This window comes from Scyliorhinus torazame, chromosome 4 (assembly GCF_047496885.1).
Source record: "Scyliorhinus torazame isolate Kashiwa2021f chromosome 4, sScyTor2.1, whole genome shotgun sequence".
Taxonomy (NCBI): Eukaryota; Metazoa; Chordata; class Chondrichthyes; order Carcharhiniformes; family Scyliorhinidae; genus Scyliorhinus; species Scyliorhinus torazame.
In genome coordinates, this window is record NC_092710.1 from 102,027,318 (window position 1) to 102,044,718 (window position 17,401).

Sequence of the window (17,401 nt, forward strand, 5' to 3'; positions counted from 1 at the left end):
GTTTTCTCCCAGCTGCTTTCTGCTGAGGAAAAGAGGAAAGATTGGGCAGCACGGTAGCACAAGTGGATAGCACTGTGGCTTCACAGCGCCAGGGTCCCAGGTTCGATTCCCCGCTGGGTCACTGTCTGTGTGGAGTTTGAACGTTCTCCCTGTGTCTGCATGGGTTTCCTCCGGGTGCTCCAGTTTCCTCCCACAGTTCAAAGTCTGCAGGTTAGGTGGATTGGCCATGATAAATTGCCCATAGTGACCAAAAAGGTTAGGAGGGGTTATTGGGTTACGGGGATAGGATGGAAGTGAGGGCTTAAGTTGGTCGGTGCAGACTCGATGGGCCAAATGGCCTCCTTCCGCACTGTATGTTCTATGTTCTATAACAAAGAAGTACCAAGGAATTGATTAAGAATTCAACAAAGAAGGACCAGGGAATTGATTAAGAAGGGAAAAATAGAGTACGAGAGAAAGCTTGCAGGGAACATAAAAACTGACTGTAAAAGTTTATATGGGTACATGAAGAGAAAAAGATTGGTGAAGACAAATGTAGGTCCCTTACAGTCAGAACAAGGACATTTTTGAAGGGGGACAAAGAAATGGTTGAGCAACTAAATACATACTTTAGTTCTGTCTAAACAAATAAGATACCAGAAATGTTGGGGAATGCAGGGTTGAATGACAGGGATGAACTAAAGGAAATCAATATTAGTAGAGAAATGGTGTTGGGGAAATTGAAGGCTGATAAATCCCCAGGACCTGATCATCTACATCCCAGAGTCCTTCAGGCTCCAGAAATAGTGGATGCATTGGTGGTCATCTTCCAGGATTCTATAGACTCTGGAACAGTTCATACAGATTGAAGGGTAGCCAATGTAACTCCACTATTTAAAAAGGGAGGTGGAGAGAAAACAGGCAATTATACACAGTAAGCCTGATGAGAGTAGTGAGGAAAATTCTAGAGTCCAGTATTAAAATATTTTATAGCAGAGCAATTAGAAAACAGTGGCAGGATTGGACCGAGTCAGCATGGATTTATGAAGGGAAAAATTATGCTTGACAAATCTACTGGAATTCTTTGAGGATATAAATAGAAGAGTTGATGAGGGGGAGCCAATGGTTTATTTGGACATTTGGAAGGCTTTTGACAAATTCCCGTTACATTAGCGTGTAAAATTAAAGTGCATGGGATTAGAGGTTGTGTATTGAGGTGGTTAAAAAAACTGGTTGGCAGACAGGAGATAAAGAGTAGAAATTAACAGGTATTTATCAAATTGGGGGCAGTGACTAGTGGGGTACCGCAGGGATTAGTGGGACCGCAACTATTCACAATATATTTTAATGATTTAGATGAGGGAACAAAATGTAATATGTCCAAATTTGCAGATGAGACAAAGTTGGATAGGAGGGTGAGCTGTGAGGAAGATGCAAAGATCCTTCGGTGTGATTTAGACAAGTTGAGTGAGTGGGCAAATGGCAGATGCAGTATAATTTGGATAAATGCAGATTATCCACTTTGGGAGCGATGCCATCCTTGGCAAAATGCCATCCAGGCACCTTGACACTACCAGCCACGCACTCTGGGTCCAGGAGCGCTGGGAAACATCCGGCTAAACATGCTCGACTCGAGACTCTGTTTCATTTCCGTTAAATCGCGCCTGCAAGCTTTGTAAGCTGATCATGTGTATCTCATAGAGGATTCTCTCTCTGTCTTATAACCTCATTTACTTTTGATCAATTTTTAAAGTGTTTTTTTGAAAAGCAGAGGTCCTGCAATGACATGCAGCAAGACCACTTATCCCCTTTTGTATTCCTTTCCTAAAAAGATGCTATTCACGTGGAGATGTCTCGTACAGATTCATCTGTTGAAAATTATCTCAAATGCTCAATAGCAACCTGGAAAATGTTTTTTTCAATTGCGAGTCCTTTTGCCTTCCAGTAGATAAGGGTATTTGTCTCTGACTCTGTAACTTTTGACATTCTCTTCACAGCCCACTTCCACAAAACTAACAGGAGCAGCGTTATCTGCAGCAGCAGGTGATCTTGACCTTTTCACTGAGACAACCACAAAATCAGAAGACTCTGCTAAGAAACCACTGTCCAAGGACTCCATCTTATCATTATACGGCACAGGAGGGATACAACAACAGCAAGGCACCCCAGGTAACGTACTGGCACTGCTCACGTTGGGGCAGTGAGCATCTCAGTACCTGACTCTGCTGATTTTTAGGTACTCTAGAAATGGGAAGGTTTATGTTATGATCTGGTCACATCAGTAACTTCAATATCAAGTTCTCGTTACAGGAGCACCGCTGTAATATATAATGTCTATTGCTTTGATGAATGGGGCAGCAACATTTTCAGTGTAGAGTATATCCTTATTGGAGAAAAGATGTTCAAATGGATGTCTGTTACTTAGAGGATGATTTATTAATCAAACATTGGCCATTACTTAAGATTGACTGGTATCCATCAGGAATAATTCAGTGCCTAGGTGCGCAGCCTCATGAATAGGTTTCTCACGCCACTGCTGGCCATAGACCTTGCTGTAACTAATTAGTTGATACATTCTTATTGCGAAATGCACTGAAGTACAATAGTCTATTCATTAAATGAAACATTCGTTGAAACAATGTCTAAATTTCTGCAGACAGGACACTAAAGTTCAATAGTTAATTCATTATCTGAAACAATGACTATCTTTTCACAATCATGGCATTTTGAATAATTCCACTCTTTAGCTATGCACTCAATTAGCACTGGCTGGAGAGAGAGAGATGTCTTAAACTGGTGAAGGACTGAATTTAAAGTTCAGAAACAATAAAGGTACCATCACAGTACTGGGTGCATTCTATAGGTCACCAACTCGTGGGAAAGAAAGCAACAATTTGCAAGGAAATTACAGAGAGATGCAGGAAATGACCCGAATAGAGACTGGGATAGAAATAGTGGAAAGGCCCGAGAGAGGGCAGAATTCCTAAAGTCTTCCAGGAGAATTTTCTCGGTCAGTATGTCACAGCCCAAAAAGAAAAAATTATTGCTGAATCTGGTACTAGGGAATGAGTTGAACCAAGTGGATAACGTGTCAGTCAGGGAATGTTTTGGGAACCGGGATCAATGATTGGCAGGCAAAATTGCAATTTAAATAGTAGATGGTTTGGACACTGTCCAGGTACAATTCCACGTGGGAGAAAGGTAGGACAAGCAAAAGCACTGCTCACTGGATGATGAAAGTGATGAAGAGCAAGGTGGAGCAGAAGAAGGGTGTGTACGGCAGAAATCAGGTTGATAATACAAGTGAGAGACAGGCTGAGTTTGGTAAGTTCAGAGTGAAAGTGAAAAACAAAATCCAAGCCAGAAAAAAAATGTGAGAAGAGATTGGCAGCTGACATAAAAGGAAATCCAAAAGTCTTCTCTCTTTTAAGGCTTCACTGAACAGAGGAACCCTGTTTATCACTGCTAAATCACTTAGCAGCTCAATATTCCCTCACTATTTCAGTCAGGTGCAATTTTTCATTCCCACGAACTCGGCGGCTAGTCGGCCCGTTGGGGCCCGGAGGGGGGCGCTTTCAACGGCCCCCGACCGGCGCGGCGGGAATCCCACAGGCACCCGAGAATCGGCGGGGGAGAATCGGGAAGCCGGCGGTGAGGCGCGATTCTCGCGTCCCCCGGGGATTCTCCGACCCGGTGCGGGGTCGGAGAATCCCGGCCCATGTTTTTCTTCAAAAGCAAGACCGTATGAATGCTGGATACGTGAAACACATTCAGAAAATGTTAGAAATACTCGGCGGGTCTGGGCAGCCTCTGTGGAGAGAGAGAAACGGAGTTGACTTTTCAGATTGTGATCTGCTTCTCATTTCCCAGTCATTCAAAGCTCGTTGTGTTGCATATTGTAAATCATCTGTGAATTCCACCTGCATCCAAGTGAGCTATGGGGCCATCCGTACTGGTCTTGTGTGAGTCCAGTAGTGCTTGAAGTAATTAAACTTGTGTTTTCTCCTGAAAAATGGCTTGTCCAGTTGATAATTCCATTCTGGAACGGCCAATCATCTACTCCTGCAGGGATCTGTGTAAGTTTATAGAAACATGCTATTAATATGCGGATGAAGTCTTAAGTTTGTCATTTCATTTACTGCTCAAGCAAAGCTGCAGTGCTCCCTAAATGTCCTTTGTAGCCAAATGATTTTAAAAGATTTTGCTGACATTAATTATAGTAATTACATTTATTTCAGATATTGGGAAATGACAGGAAATTAATTTTGCACATGAAAGAAAAGGGCACTTTGTTCTGGAAATGAAATGTTTCTCAAGTGTAACATAAAAATTGAGACTTAATAATGTACAGTGTCTGCTTGGAGAAGTCAAATCACAGTGCTCTTAGAAGCAAGAAGAATCAAATCACTCCGAGCCAGCCAGTCATATATCTGCTGGATTTATATAGAAAACTGAAGAGTTTGTATGTGTGTCAGTAAAGATCAAAAGTGAGAAATGGAAAACGGCAAGCGAGTGTACGAGGCACAATTATCTCCCAATGTAAACACGAAGTTGATAACTTCCAGATTTGGATAAAATGCTTGTGCAACGCAAAATGATCAGATTGATGTCTTCAATGGACCACTTAACATGCACAAAAATAAATGATTTATAAACCAGAGAGTAGTCAGCATATTGCCCTGCAATCGAGGAAGAGTGAATAATGTCATAAGTACCTTGGGCCCGTTAGAATAGTGCAGGTTATCCCAAGCACTAAGATAACCTGCAACTTTCACATTGCTCTTTGTCGTATTGTCTGTCTTTTTTTTAATTTTTCCAATTAAGGAGCAATTTAGTGTGGCCAATCCACCTACTCTGCACATCTTTTTTGTGTTGTGGGGTGAGACCCAAGCAGACAAGGTGAGAATGTGCAAACTCCACACGGACAGTGACCTAGGGCTGGGATCGAACCCAGGTCCTCGGCGCCGTGAAGCAGCAGTGCTAACCAGATTTTGTTTTAGTAAAATCTAAATCTTGTAAAGATTTTCTTTACATCTGGCTTTCCATTATTATAGTTTAATAAAAGCTTGTGCTCGTATATGATCAATACAGTCAATACATAGCAAGAGTTTTAAACACACAAAATCTTACTTTGACAGGGAGATTGGTTCACCTAATTGGAGGTTAAAAAGAACTTGGACAACATTGAAGGTCTAATGATACACTTATAAATAGTGGTATTGAGTACAAAATCTCGGAAGTTGTGCTGAATTTTAGAAATCTTTGACTTTGCCAAAACTATAGTATTGTGTCCAGTTCTGGTCACCACACTTCATGGAGGATGTGAGTGAGGATCCTGCAGAGGGTGCAGAGGAGATCTATCAGAATGGATACAGGGATTAGGGACCTTGGCTACAAGGTAAATTCTGTGTCCCACTCCCACTTTCTCTCCATACCCCTTAATCCCTTTAGCCGCAAGGGCCATGTCCAGCTCCCTCTTGAATATACCCAATGAACTGGCGCCAAAAGCTTTCTGTGATAGAGAATTCTACAATTTCACAACTCTAAGAGAAGAAGTTCTTTCTCATCTCGGTCCTGAATGGCTTACCTCTTACTCCATGTAAGAGGCTAGTTGTGCTTTGTCATTCAATGTTACATTTCGGATAAGGACTTCAGCTGATGATTTAAGAACTCGCTGCATCCTTTGAAAAGGATGATCTCGAAATTTCCATGCTTAGTCTTCAAATGCTTTTGACATTTTGAGGGTTTTAATCTCTCATTTGCCAGTACTTCCCTGCATACAACACACACGGGCTTTGAGTCCTGATTTGAATTTGCACAATTGACAAAACTATGCCTCAACAAATCTATGCCTCAACATATCATTTTTATATTGCTATGTTACTGAGTTAAGTTTCTTTATAGGCTGTTCACCAGAGACCCTGGAGCTCTGTACAGAGCTAGCACTGCTCTGTCCTGCCATGGACTCTCCTGGCAGCTCTCTCCAGCAGATTCAGATCCTGGCCAGGAGGTACACTGCTTGTTTGTGTCTCTGACCCTCTCTTCCTTACACCAAAATTATCTATCTTCACAGTCCTGTTACTTTGCTTGCTCGCAGCTAGAAAATGGAGGGAGTTCCTCTCCAAGATTCCGTGCCAAAAGCATGGACATTCAGGGCGCATGACCTTCTCACTGCTGCCGCTTCTGGCCGGAAGACTACATCGTTCGCATTTAAAAGCCGGTAGCGGCCATTGGGCACTTCTACGATTGGGCCCACCACAGGAAAGCCTCGACCGATCACTTCGCGGCCCAGCTGCCGGTCGCGACTCATACTTTGAAAATTCCTGCTTTCGACCATGCTGAGCTGTTTGACTTGGTCCAGAAAAGTAGAAGTTGAGGCCGCAACCTGTGCACAGAGGAAATTCATCTCGATAAAGGAGAAGGAAATCTGTGGGTCTGGTTCCCTTGGGCAACAATGAAAGCAAGTAGTGTTGATTCGTTTAAATGCCAATTCAATTTCTGTCAGAAAACAATATTTTGGGATATAATATATAATTAATTTCAGCCATGACTGATTAGTTTTTATTTTTTAAGGGATGCATGTGGGTGTTGCTGGCTGGGCCAGCATTTATTGTCCACTTTTTATAGCCCCCGAAAAACTTCATTGCAGTGTTAATGTAAGCCTACTTGTGACAATAAAGATTATTATTATCATGTGACTCCAGGATGATAGAAGCCAAGTCCTTGGTCTTTTATTGTCCTGAAACTGCCTTCTTCACAACTTTCAGTTCATTTTATGCTGAGGTCCTGTGATTCAAGCTGACTCCTGTTCAGACAATTTCTTAAGGAGCTCCTTGTGTCTATATATCCAGGACCACCTGCAGCCATCGTTCATCATTTTTCTCTCTAAATCCTCACCTTTGCAGAGTTCCCATTGATTCTAACAGTGATTTCATTTTAACCCAAACTTCAAGTTGAGTGTTAGTTTACCTTGTGAACTCTGGGAAATCTAGAAAGGCCTGGCTGAAGTATTTCTTTCAAAGCAAACAGCTCCTTGGCATCCTTTGATGGGCTTCAAATTCCTGGACTTCGTTGGACTTCAGGACCTGGGGCGGGATTCTCCACGAACCGGCAGGGCGGGCCACTCCGGCGCCGAGGAGTGGCGTGCACCCCTCCGGTGTCCGGCTGCCCCGAAGGTGCGGAGGAGGGCTAGGCCGGCGCCGGAGTGTTTGGCGTCATGCCAGCTGGCGCGGAAGGACTTGGCGCCGCTCCAACCGGTGGCAAAGGGCCCCCGCCGGCCGGCGTGAGTTGGCGCATGCGCGGGAGCGCCAGCGTGTGCTGGTGTCATCCCAGCGCATGCGCAGGGGGGTTCTTCTCCGCACCGGCCATGGCGGAGGTTGACAGTAGCTGGTGCGGAGGGAAAGAGTGCCCCCACGTCACAGGCCCGCCCATGGATCGGTGGGCCCCGATCACGGGCCAGGCCACCGTAGGGGCACCCCCCGGGGCCAGATCCCCCTGCCCCCCCCCCCCCCCCCCCGAGGACTATGCAGGCCGCCCTTGAAACCAGGTCCCACCGGGAAGGACCTGTTGTGATTTACGCTGGCGGGACCCGCCGAAAACGGGCGGCCTCTCGGCCCATCGCGGGCCGGAGAATCGCGGGGGGGGGGGGGGCCTCTGCCAGCAGCTGCCGACCGGCGGGCCGCGATTTCCGCCCCTGCCAAAACCCCGGCGCCAGAGAATCCGGCGGGGGCGGGTTCATGCCGCCCCCCCCCCCCCCCCCCCCCCCCCCCCGTGAATTCTCCGACCCGGCGGAGGTTCGGAGAATCCCGCCCCATGTTTCTACGCTGGACATCATTGGAAAACCTGTAACCCTGTAACCCTCTGCTGCTGACCAGATTCTGTCGACCTTTTCCTTTTTGTTTTAATCTGCGATCTGTGGAATTGATCTCCATCTTTTTTTAAGCTTGGTTTTAAATTCCTGGACACCTTTTGACATCAAAGCATCTGCTCTGGGTTACACTGGTTATACAATAAGACTCAACTAGTCTCTGCATTGCTGTTCTTGTATGATAAAGTATTTAGTATCAGTCTAGTACTCTTTCCCCACCCCCCCCTGCTGTGATTGAGAGACTTCAGACTCCTGCTGACCCTACATCTGGCTCCCATTTCAACTGGTATTTCAGCCTCAGTCTGTCTGTTACCAGTTTATCAGAATGGAAATCCTCAACTGCTTTTGCATTTTATGGTGCCCCCCCCCCCCCCCCCCCCCCCCCCCCCGTCTTTCTGTATTGCAACCAAGTCTGTATACTTGGATCGCATTCCTATGGAAGTACCTCTCCAATACTACTTTATGCTGAAACAGCTTCTGGACTTCACACGCTTCACCTCTCCAAACTCCAACCGATTCTTCATGATGATTCCACATACCTAGATTGTCACCATGGGACTTCAGCCTTGAGTTACAGACTACTTCCTATTATCAACCTTTACTTCCTATTGCCCATTTGCTATCATGTTTTTAATATACCCTGATTTTTTTAAGTAGCTTGCACACTGTGCCATCTGATACCATTAGCACACACCTTTTGCTGCCATTCTGGACTCAGTCTATCAATTTATTTTCCCTTTGCTCTTTAACTTTTCTCTTTACCTTTCCTAGATCTCTCGATTCTCTGTCATGCCTCTTTTCACTTCTCCACTTTCAGATACTCTATCCTCCCAATTCCCTACACCAACCTTCCTGCTCTCTTGGTGCCATCCCAGGCTTGACTCCCTGTTAGATAAGCAAACAGCTTCTTGGCGGCCTTTGATGGGCTCACCCAGGCACTCTTCCATTGGTGACTGAGCTTAGTTGTCTCGGCCCTAAGTTCAGGAATACCCCCTTACACCTCTCTACCTCACTTGCCTCCTTTGAGACACTGCTTAAAATCTACCCCTTTGACCAAGCTTTTATTCATCTTACCTAACATCTCCTTATGTGATTGGGTATACTTTGTTTTATAACGCTTCTGAGATGTGCCTTGGTTCATTTTTCTACATTAAAAGTAGGTTATTGGTCCATTCAGGCAGTTGTATGACTTTTAGTGGTGTATTAAGAGCATATGTAGAATGCCATTTGACTATATAATATGGATGAAGCAAGCTCCACAATCGAAAAGGTGTGTCTACCCCTCTTGGACTTTAGATTTGGAACCCCCCCCCCCTCTTTACTGTGTCTGAGCCCAAAAGGTCACTGCAGTTTATTTTGCCCTGTAATGCTATTTCAGCTCGGGGGATTGTTATACCAATATTACGAGTACATTCGGCTATGTTGCAGAACCGCTTCATTTCCGTGCTTTTATTTGGTATCATGGCTATGGAAAAACTTAGTCAAAATCCTTTCCTGATTGTCTTTCCAGTAACACGGCTGGAAGTGCTTGTGTGAACATTCATAAAGATTAGATTTGACTCTATTTTGATATAGTAACCTATTAACAGTGCAAACTGGTCATAATGAAGCATAGAGTCTTGGCCAAGATAATGGATACCTATCAGCACCCATTAAAATCAATACTGCCAAAAGTCAGCAACTTTAGGAAACGAGAAATAAATTGGACATTGAGAGTGAATGAAACCTCAAAGCTAACCTGTGCCCACTACAAATCCAAGAGGGAGCTTGGTGTTCCTGATGTAAACACGCTTTTGTAAATGAGCCTGTTATTCTGACTCTTTTGCTTTTTGTGACTTTTGAGGACGTCAATGCAGACTGGTTACCATTGAATAATGTCGCACAAATGTGGTAATTGGTCCATCGAGCCTATTTCAAAGAGCAATCTGTGTTCTGCGTAGGTTGAACATAATTTCCTGGCTTGTGTCCTTTATGCTTCAGTTTATAAGCCCAGAATACCTTATGCTTTATTAACTGCTTTCCAAACATTCAAAGATTTGGACGCGCGCTCACGTTTCTCTGTTCCTACCCCTTTTTAAAATGTGCTATTTACCTTGCATTGCCTCACATTTTGATAAGAGTAATGAGGTATCATTGTTAATAATGTGCCAGCTGTGATGATTATTCTGATTGTTCCTCAGCGACTTGGCGCCCCGATCTCTTGCACTGTCAAGCTGAGTTTAATAGTGGGGTCAGCACTGAGAAACACTCCGCTAAACGTGTCTCAAATGGGACTGGTTCATTTTCGTTAAATCGTGCCCATAATCTGTCGGTGTTTTACAATAACAGTTGCTCTACACGTCGGTTTTTCAATGGAAGTCACACCTTAACCAGTAATCATTTCGATTAACCTGGGCATTATCCTGTTTATCTGTTCATCTAAAGGAACAACTGAGTGGTTGACAAGTTCAGTAACTCCTGCCCTACCCAACCAGGCTAAGCGGACCCTTGTCCCTTCCTGCCTTCTGACATCTCCTCACCTAATTCCAGTGTTTGAAATTCATGCTACCAATTGTAAGCATCTGAGGGGAATAAAACACAGGAGATTGAAACACCCAAATTCCAATAATCAAATCATTTTCACTATGGTTAGTCTCACACGATTGCAATTACCGGCCCTCTGAGTTTCGGAAACATCAGCATCACAGATTGAACTAAAACTGAAATAGATGGTATTGCTACAAAAAGGCACTGTTTGCATATCCAGTGCATTGAGGACATGGCCTTTGCAAAGTATCAGCTAAAAGTGGGCACCTGCATATACCATATATTAAATTTCTTGCTGGTGCATTTTAGCAGCTTTCACTGCATTCACTCAATGTGTTTTCCAACGATTCTGCTTGCTGAAGTTAATTAGTAGCTCAGTGTGCTGTGCTGCATCCCTGCTTGTTTCCTCAGAAAAGATGCAATAAATTTTTAAAAATACAGCTTAATTTATCAGTGGTTGGGTTGAAGATCCAAGGAATACGATTCGGCATTGTTGAGATAACCAATCAGAAATGACCGAGCCTCATCCAATCAGACATTAAACTCCCAAGTGCTGCAATAAACTAGAATCAGGAGACTGTCACTTCTTTCTGAAACAATCGGGAAGCTTCCGTTTGTGTTACTGGGCACAACAACGTTGGTTTAAAATCGATGTTGCAAATTTACTCCAAATAAACAGGTCAACTGTTCGACACAATTCAAATTGAGCTAGTGTTGCATGGGATTCTGGGATCTTCGATTGGCATTTTACAGGGAACTTTCTGCAATTCTGTCCATTTTTCTATGAAAACTGCAAACCTGGGGCCGTGATGATCTCCGGCCACTTTAAGCTGGTTGAGGTCTATTGTAGGTATATGTTGAAGAAACATTCAGTTTGTAAATCAACAAATATAACATCGTACATTGAATGTACAGCACAGAAACAGGCAATTCAGTTCATCGGGTCCAAGCTACTGTTTCTGCTCCACATGACACTCCTCCCATTCATCATTCAACCCTAATGGAAGAACCGAAAATGCTGGAAAAACTCTGCAGGTCAGGGTGCTGAGAGAGTTAGTGGGCTGAATGTAACAGGATAGCATGCTACCCTGCGGCCAATTTACACACAGCAGGGCATTAATTGACTCCGCTAGAGACTTCTGTCCTATCTGCGGGGGAAATTCAGCCCAGCTTTCAGCCCAACAGTGCCATGTTTGAGCGGTGGGTATCTCTAGGACTATAGTCCCCAAAGTAGAGAGGGTTATGGCGGCTGGCCTGAAGTTTAAATCGATGACTGACAGGACCCAGCCAGCAAGGGGTGGGGGTGGTTTCTGAGATGGGATGGGGGATATGATCATGGCTCCAATGGGAAGATTGAGCCCCCCAGAGGAGGTGGGGATGAGGCACTTAAAATGGCCACATAAAGGTCTCAATAGGTTTGAGGCTTTTTGAAGGCTCCAAAGGTCCACCAGACCCATTAAATTGGAGGACAGGTCAGATATGAGCGGGCAGGTGGTGGGAAGGCCATGCCCTGCATTCTATGAACCTCCTACCTTCGGCCAGGGGAGCGTAACTTCTAGCTGTGTTTCAGGTCAATTACTCTTCCGTCAACCTGAACAGTCTTTTTCTCTCCACAAATGCTACCAGACCTGTTGTGTACTCTCTCATTAATTACTGGATATGACCAGCAATTCCATTACATCTTGAGTCATGTCACTGGACACTGTTGAACTGGGATATTTACAAATGTCGCTATTTACCTAGTTGAGCAATACAATTGAGATATTGAACAGTTTGAAACAAACCCAGAAGTTTGGAAATGGTTTACAAAGAGTTGAACAAGCTTGCCAGATAGCTAAGACACCTTGAATTCCAGAACTTTGGGTCGAGGCAACTGAAAGCAAGGGAGAAGTCAGGCAATGTTATGGGGGGGTGAAAACAGCTGCCGTCAGTGATGGTGTGGATATGTATTTGAAAGCTAATCTTGATCAGATACGAAGACAATGAAGTTGGCCTAATGGTCTTCCCACAGCATTGCCTCCCTTGTTGTGGAGATTTCAGAGAGATAGATGCAACCAAAGTACATCCTTGAGATCATACCGACTGCAGCAAGAGGGTGGAGGGCATATTAGGTGATATATATATATATGCAATTTCGCTTTGCTTGGTTTCCATTTTTATGAAGGGTGCTCTGAATTGTTTGTGCCCCGATGTAACTTTGTATTTTCAATATATTCTTTACTTTCCAGCTGCTGTGTTCATGGCACCTTCTCCGCTGCCCTATGTCTCACACCCTGTGGCCAGTTACTCTAATTTCCCTAACCTCGGAGCACCTATGCCTGCACCCACTGGCATGATGGGAAATATGATGGGACAGTCAGTGGGTATGATGGCCCAGCCAGCGGGAATGGTGGTTGGCATTGGAATGCCAAATGGATTTATGGGTAATGCTCAAACCGGTGCCGTCAGGGTTCCAGAGAACATGATGGCTCCCCAAGGAGGAATGATGGGAAATTCATACAATGTGCAACAAAGCCAGCAACCACAGTGGACCCTTGGTCAGGTCAGTGAAGTCACATATAGTAAGGAGGAATAAAGCAAAAAAGCACTTTGCAGCAGGTTTATTGATTATCAATAATATGTAATGCTGAATTGTTGCTTTGTAGACTAAAAATTACCATTTTGGTTTGACGACGTTTGCTGCATTGTTTCTTCACTGTATTAAATTAAACTATCGATTGATAGTTGCGTTTTCCATGTTTCTGTATCAATTAAAAGATGGCAGTATTACAGTACTGGATGCTGTGAAGAATGCTGCCTGAGGTGTGACATTAATCATTGTCACAGAGACTAGAACTAAAAATGCTCCTTTTTTATTCTTAATCCATTCATGCTACAGAATCTCAATGAATATTATGCTAACTGTGGCCTGATGTGTAGGGGAAAGAAAACCGTGTGAGGAATTCAGATCCAAAGTTGTTATAGTCATTGAAATTTACCTCCATTGTTGGGTGAAGTGCACCCAGTTTCTGGCTGGGATTTGGGATAATGAGTAGGATGTAATGTGGAAACAAATGATCCATCTCCAGTAATTGACCAAGAGAATGAGTGATCTGTAACTCCTTTCCATTCCTCACTAAGGGATGACATGGCAGTCAAGAGGGCATTTGGAAACAATCATTGGAAGGCAATAAGTGCAAGGGAAGTTTTCCAGTTCGATAAATTTGCTTCCGTCAGCTTTAAAAATTTTTTAATGTTCAGACACCTTTTGCAGAATTAAAACCGATTTAATGCACATTGTAGGTTTATGGGTGCTAAACCATCCCTCTATGAAGTAGACCTCTATAGCACTGATCTGCAGGTACTGTTTGTCATGGCTGTGTCAGAGATGAAAATGACTTGAGAATTCATGTGACCAGTACTATAGTTAATACAGCGTTGAGATCAGGGTCGTACAGATAGGCAGTGTACATTTTCTTCTATTAAAATGCCTGTTTATTTGCTGTACCTTAAAATCCTGTCAAGGATAGCAATATTGTAGCATGACTGCCAATTAATCCTTGTGGTACCCACCTCTGGCTTCACTGTCCGCCCCACTCAACCTCATTGGGCTCAGCAAAATGGTCTTCATTCCCAGGCATGACCACTCCCAGGGAACAAGTAGCTGTACTAACAAAACAAAAATGCTGCCCCATATAAAGGTAATATTATATAAATGTCTTTCTTTATGCTTTTTTCAAAATTAGGATCGTCAGGCACAACATTACAATTGATTGTAATGTTCAATCCTGTCAGGAAGGCAGGTTCCAAATGGCGATTTATCATTAATGTAGACAAAGTTAGATTTTGAACTTGATGCCAAGCTCCCAAACTGGCTATGCAGATTGCCAGCCTGGTGTCCAAAAATAGTCTCTGTTTTTTCCATTGAAATAGAAGGAAAATCGGAGTATTCTGTAGTGGAGAACTGGAGGAGTGCAATTTGAAAATCTATGGGAGGGGCAGGGGAACATATGGTGGCTTTGAGTCACTGGACCAGTAATCAAAAGGCCCATACTAATGCCACAGGGACACAGGTTCCAATCTCACCATGGCAAATGATGGAATTTAAATTCAATTCATTTTTTAAAATCTGGAGTTGAAATCTAATATCCGTACTGGTGCCATAAAACTATAATTTTTTGTCACAAAAGATCTGGTTCACTAATGCCCTTTATGGAAGGAAATCTGCTGACTGCCTGGCCTGGCCTACATGTGACTCTGGACCTAAAGTGATTGACTCCTAACTTGCTTGTGAAATGGCCTTGCAAGCCACTCCATTGTACCAACTGGTACATAAGCCACTCACCACCACCTTTTCAAGGGAAATTAGGGTTGGATAACAAATACTGGCCTTGCCAATGACACCACATCCCATGAAAGAATATTGAGAGAAAAAGGCAAGTTGTGTCACCAAGTTACGTGACCATACAGCCAAGCCTCAGTGCCGTTACCTGATTGCATTTATCCATTTCTCTCTTCTGTCCTGGATGGCTAAGACCAATTGTAGCTCACCAGCTGCGGCTCAGGGTGAGATAGCTAGCTCAACATTGAGCAGCGATAGAACCTTCAATCACCCTGTTCTGTCTTGATTTCGACATTGCATTGCTCCAATGGTGCATTAGAGAGTAGTTGGTAAATATTATGCCTGTTCCTCCGAGTGTCACTTTGTGTTTTTGATGCTGTATGCATTTACACTAACTCGTCCCACCACTTTGTCCAAACGTTCATTTTCGTAGTCCAATCATTCCAATTTTTCTTCTACAATAAAAGTCCACGCTTCATCCGCCGTCTCAAAGTAGTGGTGCCTCCCTTGATATGTGACCCACAGTCTTGCCGGTTGCAGCATTCCAAACTTTATCTTTTTTTTGTGAAGTACCGCTTTGGCCCGATTAAAGCTCGCCCTCCTTCTCGCCACCTCCGCACTCCAATCTTGATAGACGCGGATCACCGCGTTCTCCCATTTACTACACCGAGTTTTCTTCGCCCATCTAAGGACCATTTCTCTATCCTTAAAACGGAGAAATCTCACCACTATGGCTCTGGGAGCTTCTCCTGCTCTCGATCCTCGCACCATAACTCGGTATGCTCCCTCCACCTCCAACGGACCCGTCGGGGCCTCCACTCCCATTAACGAGTGCAGCATCGTGCTCACATATGCCCCGACGTCCGCCCCCTCCACACCTTCAGGAAGGCCAAGAATCCTCAAGTTGTTCCTCCTTGCGTTATTTTCCAGTGCCTCCAACCTCTCCACAGATCGTTTCTGGTGTGCCTCCTGTATCTCCGACTTCACCACCAGGCCCTGTATATCGTTTTCATTCTCTGCTGCTTTCGCCTTCACGACCCGAAGCTCCTGCTCCTGGGTCTTTTGTTCCTCTTTCAGCCCTTCAATCGCCTGTAATATCGGGGCCAACAACTCTTTCTTCATTTCCTTTTTTATCTCCTCCACGCAGCGTTTCAAAAACTCTTGTTGTTCAGGGCCCCATATGAAACTGCCACCTTCCGACGCCATCTTGGTTTCTGCTTGCCTTCCTTGCCGTTGTTCCAAAGGATCCGCTGCAATCCGGCCACTTTCCTCTCCTTTTTCCATCCGTGTCCAGGGGGAACACCCTTCTGGTTTACCGCACGGTGTTTTCAGCCGTTAAAATTGCCGTTGGGGCTCCTATCAAGAGCCCAAAAGTCAGTTTCACAGGGAGCTGCCGAAACGTGCGACTCAGCTGGTCATCGCCGCACCCGGAAGTTCCATTTGGAAAGCTTTTATGTTATCAATAGTGTGCTTTCAGTTTGGTAAAATATTTTCTAATTATGGAACTAAGGGCATCAAAAAGCATAACCCCATCCTAACTTCTTTCCTAAGGTAGGTTTACAGAGGCGAGAAAGGATTAACTTTAAAAGAAAGCTATACAAGCTGTTTTACAACTGTTGGGATAGCAACGCCACCAATTTAGACTGCACACATTGTCAGTAATATAACTCTTGTAAGCAAGGTATCAAACTGAAAGACATTTTGAAGACTGTTGGTGATCACAAAGGCTTTTTTCAAAAGGATAGAAAAGAGTATCATGGGTTTTGTTTGGGCCGGGAAGACTCCGAGAGTGAGGAAGGGATTCTTACAGCGTAGTAGGGATAGTGGGGGGCTGGCACTACCGTGCCTAAGTGAGTATTATTGGGCCGCTAATATTTCAATGGTGAGTAAGTGGATGGGAGAGGAGGAAGGAGCGGCGTGGAAGAGATTAGAGAGGGCGTCCTGTAGGGGGACCAGCCTGCAGGCTATGGTGACAGCCCCATTGCCGTTCTCACCAAGGAACTATACCACGAGTCCGGTGGTGGTAGCTACACTGAAGATTTGGGGACAGTGGAGACGACATAGGGGAAAGACCGGAGCACTGGGGGGGTCCCCGATAAGAAACAACCATAGGTTTGCCCCGGGGGGAATGGATGGGGGATATGGAATGTGGCAAAGAGCAGGTATAACGCAATTGAAAGATCTATTTATGGATGGGAAGTTTGCGAGTCTGGGAGCGCTGACCGAGAAATATGGGTTGCCCCAAGGGAATGCATTCAGGTACATGCAATTGAGGGCTTTTGCGAGGCAACAGGTGAGGGAATTCCCGCAGCTCCCGACACAAGAGGTGCAGGACAGAGTCATCTCAAAGAAATGGGTGGGGGACGGTAAGGTGTCGGATATATATAGGGAAATGAGAGACGAAGGGGAGACTATGATGGACGAACTAAAAGGGAAATGGGAAGAAGAGCTAGGGGAGGAGATTGAGGAGGGGATGTGGGCAGATGCCCTAAACAGGGTAAACTCGTCGTCCTCGTGCGCCAGGCTAAGCCTGATTCAGTTTAAGGTATTACACAGGGCACATATGACTGGAACACGGCTCAGTAAATTTTTTGGGGTGGAGGATAGGTGTGCGAGGTGCTCGAGAAGCCCAGCGAATCATACCCATATGTTTTGGTCATGCCCGGCACTACAGGGGTTTTGGATGGGGGTGACAAAGGTGCTTTCGA

At 44.6% G+C, this 17,401-nt stretch overlaps 1 protein-coding gene across 5 annotated transcripts in view; it reads left to right on the plus strand.

Moving 5' to 3' along the window:
• Positions 1-17,401, plus strand: part of smap1 (small ArfGAP 1) — a 357,663-nt gene that overhangs the window by 337,117 nt on the left and 3,145 nt on the right. For all 5 annotated transcript variants that reach the window (XM_072498384.1, XM_072498386.1, XM_072498387.1 and 2 more), the window contains 2 exons: positions 1,977-2,148; positions 12,601-12,914. In XM_072498384.1, the coding sequence (XP_072354485.1) occupies positions 1,977-2,148; positions 12,601-12,914 (486 nt within the window). The remainder of the gene's footprint in view (positions 1-1,976; positions 2,149-12,600; positions 12,915-17,401) is intronic.